General features: G+C 37.4%; 2 protein-coding genes across 13 annotated transcripts in view; one reads left to right on the top strand and one right to left on the bottom strand.

Moving 5' to 3' along the window:
- Eif2ak4 (eukaryotic translation initiation factor 2 alpha kinase 4) overlaps positions 1-12,387 on the top strand; it is a 103,153-nt gene extending 90,766 nt beyond the window's left edge. For all 7 annotated transcript variants that reach the window (XM_078049835.1, XM_078049836.1, XM_078049834.1 and 4 more), the window contains 7 exons: positions 3,571-3,683; positions 7,157-7,209; positions 8,293-8,390; positions 9,625-9,693; positions 10,198-10,242; positions 11,492-11,610; positions 12,154-12,387. In XM_078049835.1, coding sequence (XP_077905961.1) covers positions 3,571-3,683; positions 7,157-7,209; positions 8,293-8,390; positions 9,625-9,693; positions 10,198-10,242; positions 11,492-11,610; positions 12,154-12,211 — 555 coding nt within the window. In that variant the 3' untranslated portion in view covers positions 12,212-12,387. The remainder of the gene's footprint in view (positions 1-3,570; positions 3,684-7,156; positions 7,210-8,292; positions 8,391-9,624; positions 9,694-10,197; positions 10,243-11,491; positions 11,611-12,153) is intronic.
- The window catches only part of Srp14 (signal recognition particle 14), a 41,691-nt gene extending 25,489 nt beyond the window's left edge, over positions 1-16,202 (bottom strand). For 4 of the 6 annotated variants that reach the window (XR_013438837.1, XM_078049845.1, XM_078049846.1 and 1 more), the window contains exons 1-5: positions 16,088-16,202; positions 15,862-15,934; positions 15,257-15,369; positions 13,956-13,988; positions 7,810-7,878 (exon numbers count right to left, since the gene is read on the bottom strand). Coding sequence is in view for 5 of the 6 variants with exons in the window: in XM_078049845.1 (XP_077905971.1) it covers positions 7,810-7,878; positions 13,956-13,988; positions 15,257-15,369; positions 15,862-15,934; positions 16,088-16,111 (312 nt within the window). In the remaining variant the exon portion in view is untranslated. Of the gene's footprint in view, positions 1-6,523; positions 7,879-12,927; positions 13,306-13,955; positions 13,989-15,256; positions 15,370-15,861; positions 15,935-16,087 lie in introns of those variants that run through there. The other 2 variants (XM_078049844.1, XM_005316392.5) reach the window with 2 other exon arrangements.
- Between the last annotated feature and the right edge of the window lie 1,135 nt (positions 16,203-17,337).

Genomic DNA, 17,337 nt, shown 5'->3' with positions numbered 1-17,337 from the left:
TTCATTATTGTTCCTGTTTTTCTTACTGTGGTGGTGTCTGGTTTGGAGAGTAGTGTAAAGTTGGCCTCATAAAATGAATTGGGCTCTGTTCTTTTGTTTCTATAGGTTTTCTGTACAATCATTCTTAGAATTGCACCCTCAAATATTTGGTAGAATTTACCCATAAATCACAAGGGCCTAAATGTAGAACTATTCAGATGCCTCTTTGTTTTTAGAATGAGTTTTGGCAGTTTGTATCTTTCCCAGAATTTTTCCATTTCATCTTTCAGATGTTTCTTTATTATTATTATTATCATTATTATTATTTTACTATCTCTAGGATCTGTGATGATGTCCCTTCCTTCATTCCTGATATCTGTAATTTGTGTCTTCACTCTTTTCTTTCTGATAAATGTAGCTAGAGGTAAATTAATTAATTTTGTCTTTTCAGAGAACCAACTTTTGGTGTTGTTTGCCTACTTTCTCATTTGTTTTCTAATTTACTATCTCCACTCCACTGGATTGTAGGAGGTCACAGACCTTTCCCGTTTAGTAGGAACATGCTTAGGACACTCTAGAGCACTCTTATTTTTTTTTTAATATTTATTTTTTAGTTTTAGGTGGACACAATATCTTTATTTTTTTTTATTTTTTTCATGTGGTGCTGAGGATCGAACCCAGCCAACCACTCTACCACTTGAGCCATAACTCCAACCCAAGAGCATTCTTATTAATAATTTTCTTCTGCTGATGAGTTTGGATTTATTCTCTTTCTAGTTTCTTCATATGGAACTTTAGATCAGGGCTTAACAAACAACAACCTGGACCAAATCCAGCTCACATCCTTTTTTTTTTTTTTTTTAATCATTTGTTTATTTATTCATTAATATGTTGTCAAATATCATATCCTATTTTTTAGGACCCATGAACTAGAAGTCCTTTTTATATTCTTTGTTTGTAGAAAGAAAAAAAAAGTATCTGAAGAGAAAAGAAAAAGTTTGCCAGTGCCAGCTACTGGCTTAAGTCACTGCCTTTAGACCCTTTTCTTTGCTTTTTTTTTTTTTTTTTTTTTTGGGGGGGGGGGGGTACTAGGGATTGAACCCAGGAGCACTGAGCCATATCCCCAGCACTTTTTTGTATTTTATTGAGAAACAGGGTCTTGCTAAATTGCTTAGGGCTTTGCCAATTTGCTGAGGCTGGCTTTGAACTGGTTTTCCTTTTGTTTTCTAAATGTAAGCATTTAGTGCTATAAATTTCACTTAGTTAGATCCCACACATTTTTTTATATTCACACTCACTAGTTCTGCTTCTGCCCTCTAGCATAGTCAAAATAACAAGTCAAATTCTTCCTCTTTCTCTGAAATAAATTTTAGGGGACAGCTGCCATGTTACTTATAGTGTCCTCTTTTCTGATTTAGATATCCCAGTTACTTAAACTATTCCTCATGGCACAGTTTCCAATCCTTGACCCTCGTAGTTAACCTCCTCTAGACTCATTTTATTTTGTCAGCATCTGTCTTTAAATGTGACACTGGAATTCTAGAGTGCTTTAAACATGTTCCTATTAAATGGGAAGGGTCTCTGACCTCCCACAATCCAGATACCATACTTATCCTAACATAGCTTATGAATAAACTAACGCTTAGCAATCTTGTGCTTCTTTTGATTCATACTAAAATTATCATCAGTAAAACCCACTGGCCTTTCCACAGTTATCACCATGTCTGACTGGCCTTTTATAACAAGAGTTTTAAGCACAGGAATTTATTTATCTTTGTTAAATGTGATCTTATTTCAATACATCATCCCAGCCTGTCAAGCTCTTCTGAATCTTGCTCCTGTCTATTAATGGTAGATCAGTAGCATCTTCATATTTGAGAAGCAAGACATCCCTTCACATATCCATTCAGCATATGTGTTTTAGACATTCACAATGTGGATGGAATTAAATTTAGAACCAGAGAAGATACAGAAATATTTAAGCCTCAGGCCTTGCTGTCAAGTATATTTTATCATCCAGTAGGGAACATAAGACATCTGTGCATATTTATGAGCTAGAAAATGCTGAACACCATCAAAGTTGTATGGATAAAGTTCTCTGAGACCTGGGAAACCAAATTAGAGGCAGCTGGGAAGTCTTCAGGGTGGTGGTGGTATTATGCCAGACCCTCGGGAATGGTTAGGATATAGATATAGAGACTTTTAAGCAGAGGGAATAGCAAAAGTCATGGTAGTTTTTCTCAGTTGGTTGTCTCAAAGATCAGAACAGGTAGGAGAGAATAATTCTAATCTAACCTGAATAATATATTTTGGGTGAAGTAGAAGTATTGTACAAAATGATATTTCAGCAGAATAATGGTTATAGCTAGATCGTGGACAACCCAAATGCCCAACCAAAGAGATGGAATTTTATTTAGCAACCAAGAGGGAGCCAGTGAATTTTTGGACAAAAGGGGACATCAGAGTTGTATTTGAGAGAAATTAATCTGCAGGGATGTGTAGCATGGAATGGAGTAACTAAGGAAATACTGTAAGACAGGGAAGGCAGTAAGAAGAGTGTCATGGGAGGAACAGATGAATTCTAGATGGTACGGAGGGATGGGAGGGAAAGGAAGGGGGCATGGGATTAGCAAGGATAGTGGAATATGATGGACATCATTATCCAAAATTCACGTACGAAGACACGAATTGGTGTCAACATACTTTATGTACAACTAGAGATATGAAAAGTTGTGCTGTATGTGTGTAATAAGAATTGTAACGCATTCCGCTGTCAAAATTTTTTAAAAAATCAATTAAAAACAAAAAAAAGAGTGTCAGGCTAACCTAGGCCAAGGTTGGATGCTGGCCATAAGAGTGAAGGTTAAAAAGTAGGTACCATGGGGCTGGGGATGTGGCTCAAGCAGTAGTGCGCTCGCCCGGCATGCGTGCGGCCCAGGTTCGATCCTCAGCACCACATACAAACAAAGATGTTGTGTCCGCCGAAAACTAAAAAATAAATATTAAAATTCTCTCCCTCTCTCTCTCTCAAAAAAAAAAAAAAGCAGGTATCATAAATGGGATGGTAGAATTTGGGTTTGTATAGGAGAGGGAGGAATTATAGGCAGTTCTGAGATATGAGAAAACTTGGTGACTCATTGAGGATATTTAAAAGGGAAGAAAATGTAAATGAATTCAATTAAATGAGAGCTAGTTCATCATGGCCTTTTATGCACACACACACACACACACACACACACACGCATTTGGTTTGTTTTTTTAATTCTGTCATCTATTATGAACTAGTTCAAACTAGATCAGAGTTCTCAGCAGCAACATTTCTAATGATTTGGGACAGATAATTATTTGTTGTGGAGGACTGCCCTATGCATTTTTTAACAACATTCCAGGCTAATGTTCTATTTGAAGATGCCAGAAGCAGCCCCACCATTGTTACATTCAAAAATGACTCCAAACTGCCAAATGTCCCCCAGGGAACAAAATCACTGCTGGTTAAGAACCACTGATCTAAACTGTTCATTTAATAGTCTCTCAGAGCCACCCTTTTGGCTTGAAAACCTCCAAATGATAGATCTGTCTCATTCTTTTTAGGTTAAGTCTTTTGAAAAGGAAAGGCAAACAGAGAAGCGTGTGCTGGAGTTCGATCTTGTGGACCATGTTGTGCAGAAACTGAGAACTAAAGTCAATGATGAAAAGAATATCAGGTAACAGTAAACAAAAGCCCAGAAGCCTAACTACAATTACCTATATAGAACCTAGGTAAATTTATTTTAAAAGTTAATTTGAACCTTTAGGGAAATTTCTTTAAATGAACCATTCTGTTGCTTCCAAATAATTCAATCAGCAATTTAATTATAACCTAGATAAGATCATATCTTGCTTTCAACATTTGTTTATCATAACCATTTTAGTCTGTTTTGTTCTGTTTGGTTTTTATAAAGTACCTGAGGCTGGGTACTTTTTAAAGAAAAGAGGTTTGTTTAGCTTATGGTTTGGGAAGCTAAAAATTCAAGATTGGGCAATCTATTCATAGAGCCTCTGGTTAGGGCCCTCTTGGCTACATCACAACAAAGGAGAAATGAGGAAAAAGGAAATGGCTACCCGTGAAAGAAGATAAGCATATGGGGTGGGATTACTTTACCACAACCCACTCTTGTGAGAACCAGCTCACTCTATAAGACCAACGTTAGCCTCTTTGGAGACTGTCCTCCAGGATCTAATTATTTTCCACTAGTCCTTACTTCTTAAAGCTTCCTTCACCTCTCAATGTTGCCACAATGGGGACCAAGCTTCCAGCACATGAATCTATATTCAAACCATAGCAATGATATTTCCAAGAATTGGTTTTCTTTTCATTTTAAAAGGCCTAAGAAGCCAAAATCTGTCTGTTATTATCTTATTCAGTCTGTTAATCATGAATTTCAGTAGTATTTTATTCATGTTATTTGAAAGATATAATATGTTCTGGGAAAAAATGTCATATCCTCATGATGAAAGAGAAATTGGTTCAGCCATCTGTATTCAAATTTGGCAAAGATTAAAAGCATTAAAACTATAAAATAATTTTAAATTGACTCAGCAATTCAGGAATTTATAGTAAAACTTTTTTCATCAGGGCATGAATAAAGATGTCTGTTGACATTTTAGAAAAGGTAGACTTCTAGGGACAAAAGTCAGTGGTTGCCAGGGAGCAAGAGAGGAGGGGAACCACATAAGGAAATATTTAGGATGATGGAACTATTCATAGAGCACTGTGATGATTGCATTTGTTGTAAACTCATCAAATCATACACCACCAAAAAATATATACATATATATGTATCAAGATATCTTTTATAATAGCAGTTCTCAAACTTCTTGATCTCAGAGCCTTCTTTATATCCTTAAAAATATTTGAGGGCTGGGGATGTGGCTCAAGCGGTAGTGCGCTTGCCTGGCATGCATGCGGCCCGGGTTCAATCCTCAGGACCACATACAAACAAAGATGTTGTGTCTGCTGATAACTAAAAAATAAATATTAAAAAATTCTCTCTCTCTCTCTCTCCTCTCTCACTCTTATCTTTAAAAAAAAAAATTTGAGAACCACAGAGAACTTCTGTTTATGTGGATTTTATCTATCAATATTTTGTTAGAAATTAAAATTTAAACATTTAAAAATATGTACTTATTCTACTTTAAATAACAATAGTAACCCCATTACATGCTAACCTAAATAACATATTTTTAATGAAAAATAGCTCACTCTATAAGAGCAACGTTTTTAAAACAAAACACATTTAGTACAAAAAGTGGCATTTTTTAGACAAATTTCTTTAAGACCTTGTTGTACATTTCCTGTTATCTCGTTAAAGCTTTATTGGAAGAGACCATTCTCATATCTGCTTCTGCAGTCTGTTGTATTATCCACACATCATGTGGTCTGGAAAGCTCCATTGCATATTATGGGAGGATGAAGCAAAAGCACAACTAACATCTTGGGATTATTGTGAAAATTATTTTGATCTTGCAGACCCCTGAAAACATCTCAGGGACCTCCAAGGATCCCTGGACTGTACTTTGAGAATTTCTCATTGAGAATTTTCATATCAAAATATGAAAGCTGGAAATGTGGCATTTGCCTGGCATGGGCAAGGCCCTGGATTTGATCCCCAGAGTAGTAGTAATAATAGTAATAATAATAAAAATAATAATAATAATATCAAAATATACATTAGAAGATTCTTTTAATTTTGAAAACACAACAAAATACTATACCGCCTTTTAAAATGGTGATTCTAATAAAGCTGAGTTTATTGACTTAGAAGGATGTCCACAAGTAGGATGGCTAGTATAATCCAACTTTTGTTTTAACCAAAATATGCAATCTATATATATAACAGTGTCTGGGGAAATGTACTAAATATTTAACTGTAATTCTTTGGGGTTAGTGGGATTATAGCGAGTCTTAAATTATTATTATTATTATTATTATTATTTATAACACACATAATCTTGTAATCAGAAAATACTCGATTTTTTTTCTTTTTCTTTATATTAGTGATTCTTAGTCAGTAGCAGTCTTGTCCCCAGGGAACATCTGGCGATGTTTGGAGACGTTTTTTGGTTGTCACAATAGGAGTGTGTAGCTGGTATCTATTAGAAGCCAAGGATGCTGCTAAAACATCCTACAGTACACAAGACTGACCTCCCCCCTCCAATAAAGAATTATCTGGCCCAAAATGTCAACAGTACCAAGATAGAGAAATCCTGGCTTATAGGGAAAAAAAAAAAAAAACACTCCTTCCTTTGTTCTTCCTCCTGTAGCGCCACCTCTTCCCATGTGAACCAACTTTGATAAATTCACTGGCTTTTCTGAGACAATGTAATATTCTTAAAGTCACCAGATATTAGAATTATAATCCGAATCAGAGTTTTAAAAGCAAAAGTAAAAGGTGGCTAACTAATGGGGGTATAACTTGTCGATAGAGATGTGCTTAGCATGCTCAAGACCCTAGATTCAGTCCCCAAGAGCAAAACAAAAAAAACCACAACAACTACATAACAGTGAGGATAGGTGAACACTTTTAAGACACTTAAAAAGTTGGATGAGATTTAGTTTTAACAGAAAGTTTCAAAATCTTTTTTCCCTGCAAACAATTTTTTCCCTGGTTTTCCCAACATAAAGTGCTATTGTGTCTCACAAAAGCTTTAAATTAATTCACAGCATTTGAAAGAACATTCATTTACAGGTTTTAAAAGAATATCCTTATTTACCAAATGTTCTCCTGTGGGTGGTCGCCAAGGCTGCTGCCACATGAAGACAGAGCATGCTGTTGCTAATGTTTCCTTGTATTATGAGGGCAGCGGAAAGAACACCCATGTTGTTTCATTGAAATGAGCTGTTTGTGTGGAGCCAAGATTTCAAACCCAGCTGAATAAATCAGAATGTTTTCTTTAGGCATTTGTTAACTTGAAATGACATCCTTTGTAATTTTTTTTAACTTGCTCTTGACCAAAAGCATAACTAAGTGCAATTTTTTGTTGTTTTTATTTTTCTTCCCACTAATAACCAATAGGCATGTGTTTTCATAGTCAGTAGAAAAAGTGGCTCACTATATGTATAGCTCACTGTGAGTTTTCTATGTTGCTTCTGTCTTATTGACTGTTTTCCTAATTGTTTTTGTTTGCTTGTTTTTAGAGAAGCTTCCGATAATCTTGCAGTGCAAAATCTGAAGGGGTCTAATGCTTCAGGTATAATTACTAATTAAAATTGAACATAATATTGCTTGTGTTTGTGTTTGCTCAAAGCACTTATGACTGTAGCTAATTCTTTGTGACACTGGAAATATCTTTTTAAAGTAACACGTATACAACAAATTGTACCACATGGAATTCCTATCTATGCTTTGAAACCCATATTCTAGAAAAAGATAAAATTGGTTAAGTGATTCTTCTGATCTTATTGTCTTATTTTTACAAATAGTTTAATCTTTCTTAGACTGGGTTTATTGTATAGATTAAATGTGGATCATTTTCTTGAAAATTTCCCTCAAGCAGAGGATTTGAGAAAAATATTTTGAAATTCCTTGGAGATAGTCATGATGTACATTTTTGGTTTCCATGAAATCCAACAAAGAGATTATGCCTTTAGTCTCATCACCTCTAACAACCCTTCTGAAAAAAAAAACTGAAAAAGAAACATTCTGGTTAAGCCCACAGGAAGGCATATTTGGCTTTTAACAGAATCAGGTCTTTCCTTTTATTTCTGTTAGGATTAACTTTATGTCACCATCACATTCCAATACTTTGAGGGATTGAAAGAAGTGTTGAACTGAGTATGGTGGTACATACCTGTAATGCCAGGTACTCAGGAGACCGAGGCAGGAAGATTACAAGTTTGAGGCCAGCCTTAGCAAGACCCTGTCTCAAAAAAAAAAAAAAAAAAAAAAAATGGAGATATATCTTGGTAATAGAGTACTTGCCTAGAATGTGAGGCCCTGGGTTCAATTCCCAGCACCACAAAAAATAAAAGTAAAAAAGTAGTAGTAGTAATACAAGAGTTTTATTTTCTGAGGTTCATGAAGTTTGGGGGACTCATGTTGCCTCCCAGTGCTTTGGTATATCTCCACCCAATAAGAGAGCAAACTGGGTTGTTGTGGTTCTAGGTTCTTCCTAGGTTAAGTGTAGCTAGTAGCACAGATAGAATACAAAGCCTAGACATGACCTAGCCCTTAGAGTCACAAAAAGAGAGCTACAAATAAACTGTCATCATTTCTGTGGTGTTTTAGAAACTGGGTAGATAATACCATAAATTCTGAAACTCTCTTGTCTCAGGTTTGTTCGAAATCCATGGAGCAACAGTTGTTCCCATTGTGAGTGTGATAGCCCCTGAGAAGCTGTCAGCCAGCACAAGGAGGCGGTATGAAACTCAGGTACATCTGGTCAAGGTTTCCTTGGCTTTGTAATGTGAGCATCAGAGAAGAAAGTAAGCAGGAAATGAAAATAAGAAACACAGAATTTCTTGGAAGTATCTTTCTACCCACTTCCCTGACCTGATGGCTTCTCAAGATTTCACCAACACAAAACATCTCTGATGCCAGAATTCAACCCCATCTATCCTCCAAAGAGTGTCAGTGTACACTGAAAGAAGCAACTGTTGTCAGAATGATCACATCTAAACAGAACTTTTCTAATCTGCCTCTTATGGCAGTTTGTTTTTAATCCGAATAACAAAGCAATAGTGGTCAATAATATGACTTGAAGCAGGTTTCTCATTCCTTACATGGTTTTGGTGTGTGCTGTATGCCTAATGCTATGCTAATGGCTATGTAAAATATGAGACACTACAAGGCCCCAGTCATCAAAGAGCTTATAACCTTGGAAGCAAGCATATGCACAATATAGTTAGAGAATAGAAGAAATTAAGTAATAAAATGCCAAGCTAAGTATATTGAATATGAGTCTTAGAATGTGCCATGGACATATGTTAGGAAAGCATCCATTATGTAGAAATGAAATTAAGGACTGGGTGTATAGCCCAGTGGGAAAGTGCTTGCCTAGTATGCATGAGGCCCTGGGTTCGATCTCCAGCACCACCAAAAAAAAAAAAAAAATAGGACTGAAGTAGAAAAAATCAAATACCTCATTTTTAAGTTCTTCTGATTGTTTATGGGTGGAGACCCATTTTTTTGAGTTCCATGTTCTTATTGCTATTACCTTCCCCTTTCCCCTTTAGCTTAATCCTAAAATCTCTCTGCCTACACATGTACTATTTCATTATTCTGAGTCTTTATTTGGCATCATTTCAAAATTAAAAAGAAATAAGTAATATAAAGAAGTTAGAAAATTTATTTTCCTTGTGATCAAAATGACTAGACACCCCTTCTTTCTGAGGTAGAGTAAAAGCAAATCTTTACACACTGGAAACTTTTTTTTATATTTATATTTTAGTTGTAGTTGGACACAATATCTTTATTTTTATATGGTGCTGAGGATTGAACCCAGGTCCTCACATGTGCTAGTCAAGTACTTTACCACTGAGCCACAATCCCAGCCCCACATTGGAAACTTTTATAGGCCTTGATTTGTCACCTTGTCATGTTTTCTGGAATAGGAAATAAGATGGCTTGGTTTAACATGTTCTGAATTACATTTTCTTCCTACTAGGTACAAACCCGACTTCAAACTACTCTTGCCAATTTACATCAGAAAAGCAGTGAAATTGAAATTTTGGCTGTAAGTTCTTTTTTAATATTTTGAAGATGGCCTCTGTCCATAATGTCAAAGTGTGACATCAGACTTCAGGGCTTTTTTGCTCAGTGTCACGAGTATCTGGATGTATTGTTACTGATGTGAACCACATTTAATCTAAACAAATAAAATACTAGAGAGAAAATTGAAGGTTTGTTTTTCTCTCTCCTTTCTTCCTCTGAAAGACGGAGGAAGGAAAGCAGTGAAAACCAAAATCAGTTTTCTATGTTTCAGAGCTTTTCTTTACAAAGTACAAGTAGCAGTGTAACAAAGCTTTGAATTATGGCATATAGGGGGTATAGTTCCCACAGCTTGTTAGTTCACCAATACTGAGATCTTATCACCACACAGATCATCAAGTCTACTTTATAAAAAGTACAGAGGTATTTCACACTCTGCCGGCCCTGTTCATACTATCCATCCAGAGTGACACTGAAGTCCTGAATCAATGTGTTCTGATATATGATGTTCATTTCTGTGAATTAACAGGTGGATCTACCCAAAGAAACAATCTTACAGTTTTTATCATTAGAGGTAAGCAATACAAACTGTTCTACATTGTGTTGATTTACCAAAAGAAAATTAAAAACAGTATCAGAAAATACTGGCAACACCAGGAATTTAATAACATTGGCCCTTTCATAAGTTATATGTATTCCTAAATCAAGGTCACCCAGCTAATACGTAGCATAGCCAGGATTTAGACTCAGGCAGACTAGCAGAATCATGGGAGTTTTTGATGTTGTTTTTTGTTTGGTACTAGGGATTGAATCCAGGGTGCTTAACCACTGAGCCACATCCCCCAGCCCTTTTTTATATTTTATTTAGAGATAGGGTCTTGCTAACTTGCTGAGGCTAGCTTTGAACTCATAATCCTCCTGCTTCAGCCTCCCAAGCAGCTGAGATTACAGATGTGTGCCACCACTCCTGGCAGAATCTGTTCTTGACAATTATACTACTATACTGTCTGTCAAACTCCAGCTAGGGAAGGTCATTTGTAGACTAGAACTATACAAAAGATCCTTTTGTAAAAATTAAAATTAATTTAGATCCCTTTTGTTATATAGGGTATATACATTTATTATCAATAGTCTAAATAAGAACTTTAACATTTTTGAATAGTTACTAGTAAGAATATTTAATGAAAGCTACAAATGATTTTTGCAACATATCAAAGAATATATGTCTACCCATTGTTTAGTCACAGGTTAAATTAAAAACTTTGCCCCAAAATTATTATTTACTACATTTTCTGTTGCTCTCACAAGTATATACTACATATACCCCTCTACTAGCAATTTACTGATTTATGATCCAGTCAGATGGACACATATCAAAGACAATAGCTCCATTTTATACAAAGTAAACAGTAGGCAGAATTAATTGATCTAAAGTCACAGCACCCTGGGGCAGGATATTAGCACATCAGGGCTGTGGCATCTAGACTCTACATAGTACCTATAGTCTTGTTTTAAAGAAAAGGGAGGGCTGGGGGTTGTGGCTGTGGTAGAACACTTGCCTAGCATGTGAGGCACTAGGTTTGATTCTCAGCACTATATAAAAAAATATTGTGTCCATCTACAACTAAAAATATTTTTTTTTAAATCACTAACAATTCTGAAAAAAAAAATTGATGCTTGAAAGGAAGAACCCCAGCAGTCTCCCAGCTGGTTCTACAATACATTCTTCTGGTATACTTGAACAATGGCATATCAGTACTGACCCAGAAGAAGCCAAGTAATAAACCTTCTGCCGTGTTAAGTCTTATCTATTTTTTCCCCAGTGGGATGCTGATGAACAGGCATTTAACACAACTGTAAAGCAGCTGCTGTCACGCCTGCCAAAGCAAAGGTACCTCAAATTAGTCTGTGACGAAATTTATAACATCAAAGTTGAAAAAAAGTAAGTTATCACTTGGGCATAGATTTCATTCACAGGGTTAAAATTCAGGAAGAGCTTTTAGAGTGACGTATTTTATTCTTATTGAGATTTGAAGGCTAAAGACAAGCTGTTAGAACTGCAGCTGACAACCAATGAATCTTCCTCAGACTGTGAATCACAAGTCATGATCTTGTTGATAATAAAACACAGCAGAGCTGGGAGTAGCTATCCCAATTATCATTTTGTTCACCCAGATAACTTCTATAAGTGTTTAAATGAAATAAAATATAACTTTATACTCTTATGTCAGAATGTCACTCATTCATGTTCTCATTCCACTTAAAGGGCAACTAGGAGGCTGTGAGGTAAATGGGGATCTCCTTGTATAGAGCCTTTTACTGCAGTCACAGCTTCTATGAAACATAATTTTTTAGTGACTAGCCTTCCATTCTTGTTTTTAATTAAGTAAAGCTACCTTCGTATCTCCTAAAAGTATTTAACTGTTGTTTTTATTCTTCACTCACTAAACTGTCATTATAATCTGCCTTTTCCCTTCTTTTGCAGGGTATCTGTGCTGTTTCTATATAGCTACAGAGATGACTACTATAGAATCTTATTTTAACCCTGAAGAACTCATTACATTGTTCAGACGGGCTTATACTGGAATAATAGAATGTTGTACATTCACTGTCATTTTAAATTGACTTTAAATTCTAAGAAAATGCCCTACTTAGCTTTGTCAGTTTTTCATGTGTAATATAAATTTATCTTTTTGGGTAAAATAAATGCTTTATCATATGTGTAGCTTTTTTAATTGCAAATCTGTTAACACTGAAGGTTTTATGGAAATAGAACATTAGAAAGTATCCTTGTTCTTCCCTTAATCCTAATGACTAAGCACATGAAAATGTCCTAAAAGGCACAAAGACACCAGAAATCATTACCTTAGAATCTTTATTTTTAATGATTTTGTAATATGTTTTTCCTAACGTGGTTAAGCAGATTTTCATCTGGCTATGAGAACTCTTCCAAACTTAATAAATTATAATGATAAACTTATACAACATGGTGGAAAGAATGCCCATGAGATGATACAACTTTTATAATTGTCAGATTTCAATTAGAATAATCTAGAAAATGGGGCTAAAACATTCAGTAATCACATCATCCAGAATTAGTTATTGCCAGACTATTAAAATGGGGGAGGGGGGTTGAGGGGATGTAACTCAAGACTGCTTACATAGCATGTGTGAGGCCCCTGGATTCAATCCCCAGCGACACACAAAAAAAAAAAGTTGGGGGGGGGAGATAAGGATGGGAAGGATCACATAAGCACAGTGCTGATAACAGGTGTTTAATGATACAATGCTCTTCACAGGGATGACTACAGAGACTTTTTAAAACTAATTTAGGAATTTATAACCATGCATCATAAATCTGAAATAAAACTACTTTCTTACCACAAATACTTTGTAAACACTGAACCTTTCTTCTCTCCAAAATAACCCTAATATCACATGAAAACAGTTAATGGGGGAACCAGAAACCTAGATTTATGAACAAAAATATAAACAAAATGGAAATATGTAATTCAGTGGTTGGTAAAAGCAGGGAACTCAGTGCTCTTCACTGTGCTGCTTTGCTCTTCTTACTCTTGCTCTTTTTGTCTCTCTTCTTCAGCCCATCCATGTTAGCTCTCAATAGGTTTGAATAAGCCTGAAAAACACACAGCCTGACCTTATTAACAGGAGGAGGTACCAACTGGTGGAGAGCTGCCCTACTTCCACAATAGACTTAGGGTAGCCAAAATCAGAAAGCCTACCTAATAGAGAATATAGTACCTTTTAAAACACTCACACAGTGAGCTGCACCTTTTTTACTTTATTTTTAAGCAAAAAGGGGAAAAGGCAAGCAACTTCTTGTTCAACTATACTACAGAGTATATCTGAAATTAAGACAACAAAATCTAGATGAAAAACCAGAAAGGAAAAATAATATCAGTGTTGAAATTCATAGCTTATCACCTTTTACCTGAAAAATACTGGTAAAACATCACAGGACAGCAATGAACCCAATATCAACCACTCCCCCACCCCAGTAGTGGGGATGCAACCTAGGGCCTTGCATTTGTGAGGTGAGTGTTTTACCACTGAGGTACATCCCTAGCACTCTCTTCCATTTTATTTTTAAGACAGGGTCTAGCTAAGTTGGTGTCAAACTTGGGATCCTCCTGCCTCAGCCTCCCAAGCTGGGATTACAGGTATGCACCACATGCCCAACTCCCCAAATAGCAATCTTAACTCAAGTGTTCACTGTTATGCTCTCTTGCCATGAGAAGGGGAACATGGGCAACACTAGGAACTCACCATCTGAAATTTATTCACTTCTTTGGAGCTCACCTGGAAGAAAAAGAAAAAAGATGTCACCCCCTATTTATCCATTAAGTATCCTCTGATCCACCACAGATATTATCTCAAAATATTCATGAAGATGACATTCTAAGTTCTCCCCAACTTCTGATGTTGCATTAAAGGCTATTTTTCTACCTGACTTCCCTCTGTCTGCCTCAGGAACAAGCTAAGTAGCTCTGCCTTTTTTATACATGAGAACTGCACCAGAAGGGATAGGCAGAAGTGATCTTCTACAGAAGTTCTATTTCTTATCTCTCTTGAAATCCCTTACAGAGATGACCCTAAGTTTTCTCCCTGGGTTCTAAGAGATGTCAAGTGACTTCTCAGTAACATACACAAAAACTACTCCCTCCTCATCTTCTGCTTTCCATTTATTCAGACCAATCTAAGAACAATGCAAGCTACTGCAAGAGAAATATTACCTTTAAAGATTCTCAGGTTTTCCTATTTTTTGATATTCCACTTTATTTTTAAAGACCACATAAGCTGGCTTTACTACAAAGGTCTACTCAAGATAACTTACAAAGGGAGAATTATGAACTAATTATTTCTATGTTCTCATGAATAACCTATTTTACTGTGATTAGAGGGGAGTCTGGATCTGCTCCAGCAGAATACAGTTTTCACTCAAGAATCCAGAGTCTTTTGCTTTGCTATACTTAACCTCTACCAGGAAAAGAAAGACTAGAATAATCTAGAAAATAGGGCTAAATAGAGCTCTGAACTAAATGTATACTCTCTCATGTACCAAGTCTAACATATAACTATGTTACATTAACCACAAAGACAAAGGAATAATCAGCTAAAAAAGTTGTAGCTCAGTGGTGGAGTGCTTGTCTGTCACACAGAGGCATTAGGTTCAATCCTCAGCACCACATAAAAATAAAGTTACTGTGTCCATCTACAACTAAAAATACTTTTCAAAAGTAAAACAATCATGATACCAAGAAATTATTGAAGGCCCAACACAGTAAGGAGAAAAGGAAATAAGTATGCCAAGCACTCCTACCAGCATTACCAATATGTTTTTTCCACAAAAAGTTTAGTATAACAAGTGTTTGACCTCTACCTCCATTTTAATTTTAATGAGATTTCTACTATTAATGTGGTAAAGGAAAGTCTGCATCCCAAAATAGTCTGGGAGCTACACATTTGCTACCTTTTACCTAAAAAAGAAAAAAAATTAAAAGCCTGGTTCAGATATGATCCATCCTCCGTTCTAAACTCCAAAATTTAGCGTTAAGAATCCAGCTCACCACTGTGCTGATCTTCTTTTTGCCATCCGTTGCTCTCAACAGACACTTGTTGTCTGAGGGCTCAACGCCCTCCACAGAACCCTTCCTCGGTGTGGGTTTAGTTCGACCATCATCTGCACGAAAAATACATCCTAGTGTACAGCCATATACGTTGCTGATAGGTAGACAAAGGTTAAAATAGGAAAGAAGGGATCTAAATAGGTGACTTAATCCACGGTCACCGCTCCAGTTTTGTTTATGCTATCAAAGGTTTGGCCAAATCTTGGAAACAACTACAACTTCCACAACAGAAACGCTGTTACATAGGAATATTAAACCTCACTAGTCGCGTTGGGTTTGGTATCCCTGACAAAATGATGACCTCTGACATACTTGGGGCCCACTGTAGCCGGGACGGACCTTGGTCACAAACACTGAGTGGAAGAGGGGGCACCAACCGCAATTCCCAATATCCCGGGCCTAAGTCCCTGAATGTGCCCAGTGCAGGGTGGAGGAAGGCAGGGGACTCTGGTGCCTCCCAGACACTAGGACCCAGGTCGGGCATAGCTCGGCTTCCAGGGTTCCCTCTCCCAGCTTCCTTCGTCCCCGCCGAGGTGGCTGCTTACACTTCTTCAAGGTGATGTACACGCTGCCCGACAACCGACACTTCTGGAAGAGCCTGGTGAGCTCCGTCAGGAACTGGAACATAAGAAGCCCGGCCCCATTAGGCAGCCTCAAATCCTCGTACCGCCGCGTCAACTAAGTCCCTGTCCCTCCCTCAAGGCGACACAGAGGTCTGGAACTAAAACCCGAACCTTCATCAGTCCCAGGGCCGGCCAGGCCTGGCTATACCTGCTCGCTCTCCAGGAGCACCATCGCAGCGCTACCGGACGCTTCCGGTCAACATAAGCACTGAGCAGTTGGAACCGGAAGTTTTCCTACGCAGGGCGGGACTTCCGCTGTATGGCCTCAAGTCTCTCCCACCAATCCCTGCCGGTGCCCCGCCCTCCTCTCGCCTGAGTAGGAGGACGTACCCCACTGTCCCCTGAGACTATGGACCCGTGTAATTGTGTATATTTAGCTGTATGTTGGGAAAGTTACGAAACAGTTCATTGCCTCAGTTTCCTTGTTTTTTTTTTTTGGGGGGGGGGACTGGGGGTTGAACCCAGGGTTTTACGAATGCAAGGCAGTCGCTTTGCCACTGAGCTACATCCCAGCCCAGTTTCCCTGTCCTTAATGTGAGGATTGATTGTGAAGAGTAAATGCAATTGTCTTAACACATAAAATTAAGTGTTAATTGTGGTACTTAGAAAGTGCTCAATAATCATTAACCATTGTTGTTTTCATTATTATCATTTTCCATGGAGGTCCTTTGAAGTCCTCACGAGACTGGGTGGTTCTTCAGGAGCCCTAGAAAGAGGGACTAGCGTCCAGTCTTAGTTCAACTTCTGGGTAGAGATCTGGGTTCTAGGCCCTGCTGGCTAGTAGCCAACTTGAACCCTGAGCTCTCTGTAAAGCCAAACATTCCATCCTGCAACAGGTTTTTGCTGAAAGCTGCTTAGCTTGTGCCAGGCATTATTTTAGGGGTTGGACATAACAGCAGGACACAGACAAGCTAAGTTCCTGGTTTCCTGGAACTTGGGTCAAAGGGGTAGAGAGGAAGTAATCAACAAACAAAACAAGTGAGTAGTATAGCTTAAGATAATAAGTGCTGTGAAGACAACTAAACAAGGGCTGTAGTGTCAAGTGGCTACCTTAGGTTGGGGCAAGGGGAGTTTTTCATGAAGAGAATTTTAAGCTGAAAGGTAAAAGGACCAGTCATCCAAAAGTTTGAGGACACAGTGTTTCAGACAAACGGAATGGCTAGAGCTAAGACCCCAAAGAGAAAAGCAGTTGCCCTGAGTCACCAAGGCTGGGAGGTGGGGGTGGAAGGTGGGAGAGCACCTGTAGAAAGAAAATTAAAGGAGTATGGAGAGGTATAGCTAGTGACCAGGTAATATAGGGCCTATGGCCATCATTTGGATTTTGTTCCAGGTATAAAGAGAAGATTCTTGCTAAGGAACTTTTTAAACAGGAAAGTGACAATCTCTTTTCTATTTTTA

Source organism: Ictidomys tridecemlineatus, chromosome 5 (assembly GCF_052094955.1).
Source record: "Ictidomys tridecemlineatus isolate mIctTri1 chromosome 5, mIctTri1.hap1, whole genome shotgun sequence".
Taxonomy (NCBI): domain Eukaryota; kingdom Metazoa; phylum Chordata; class Mammalia; order Rodentia; family Sciuridae; genus Ictidomys; species Ictidomys tridecemlineatus.
The sequence above is the reverse complement of the archived record's forward strand: the minus strand, read 5'-3'. Positions and strand labels throughout refer to the sequence as shown.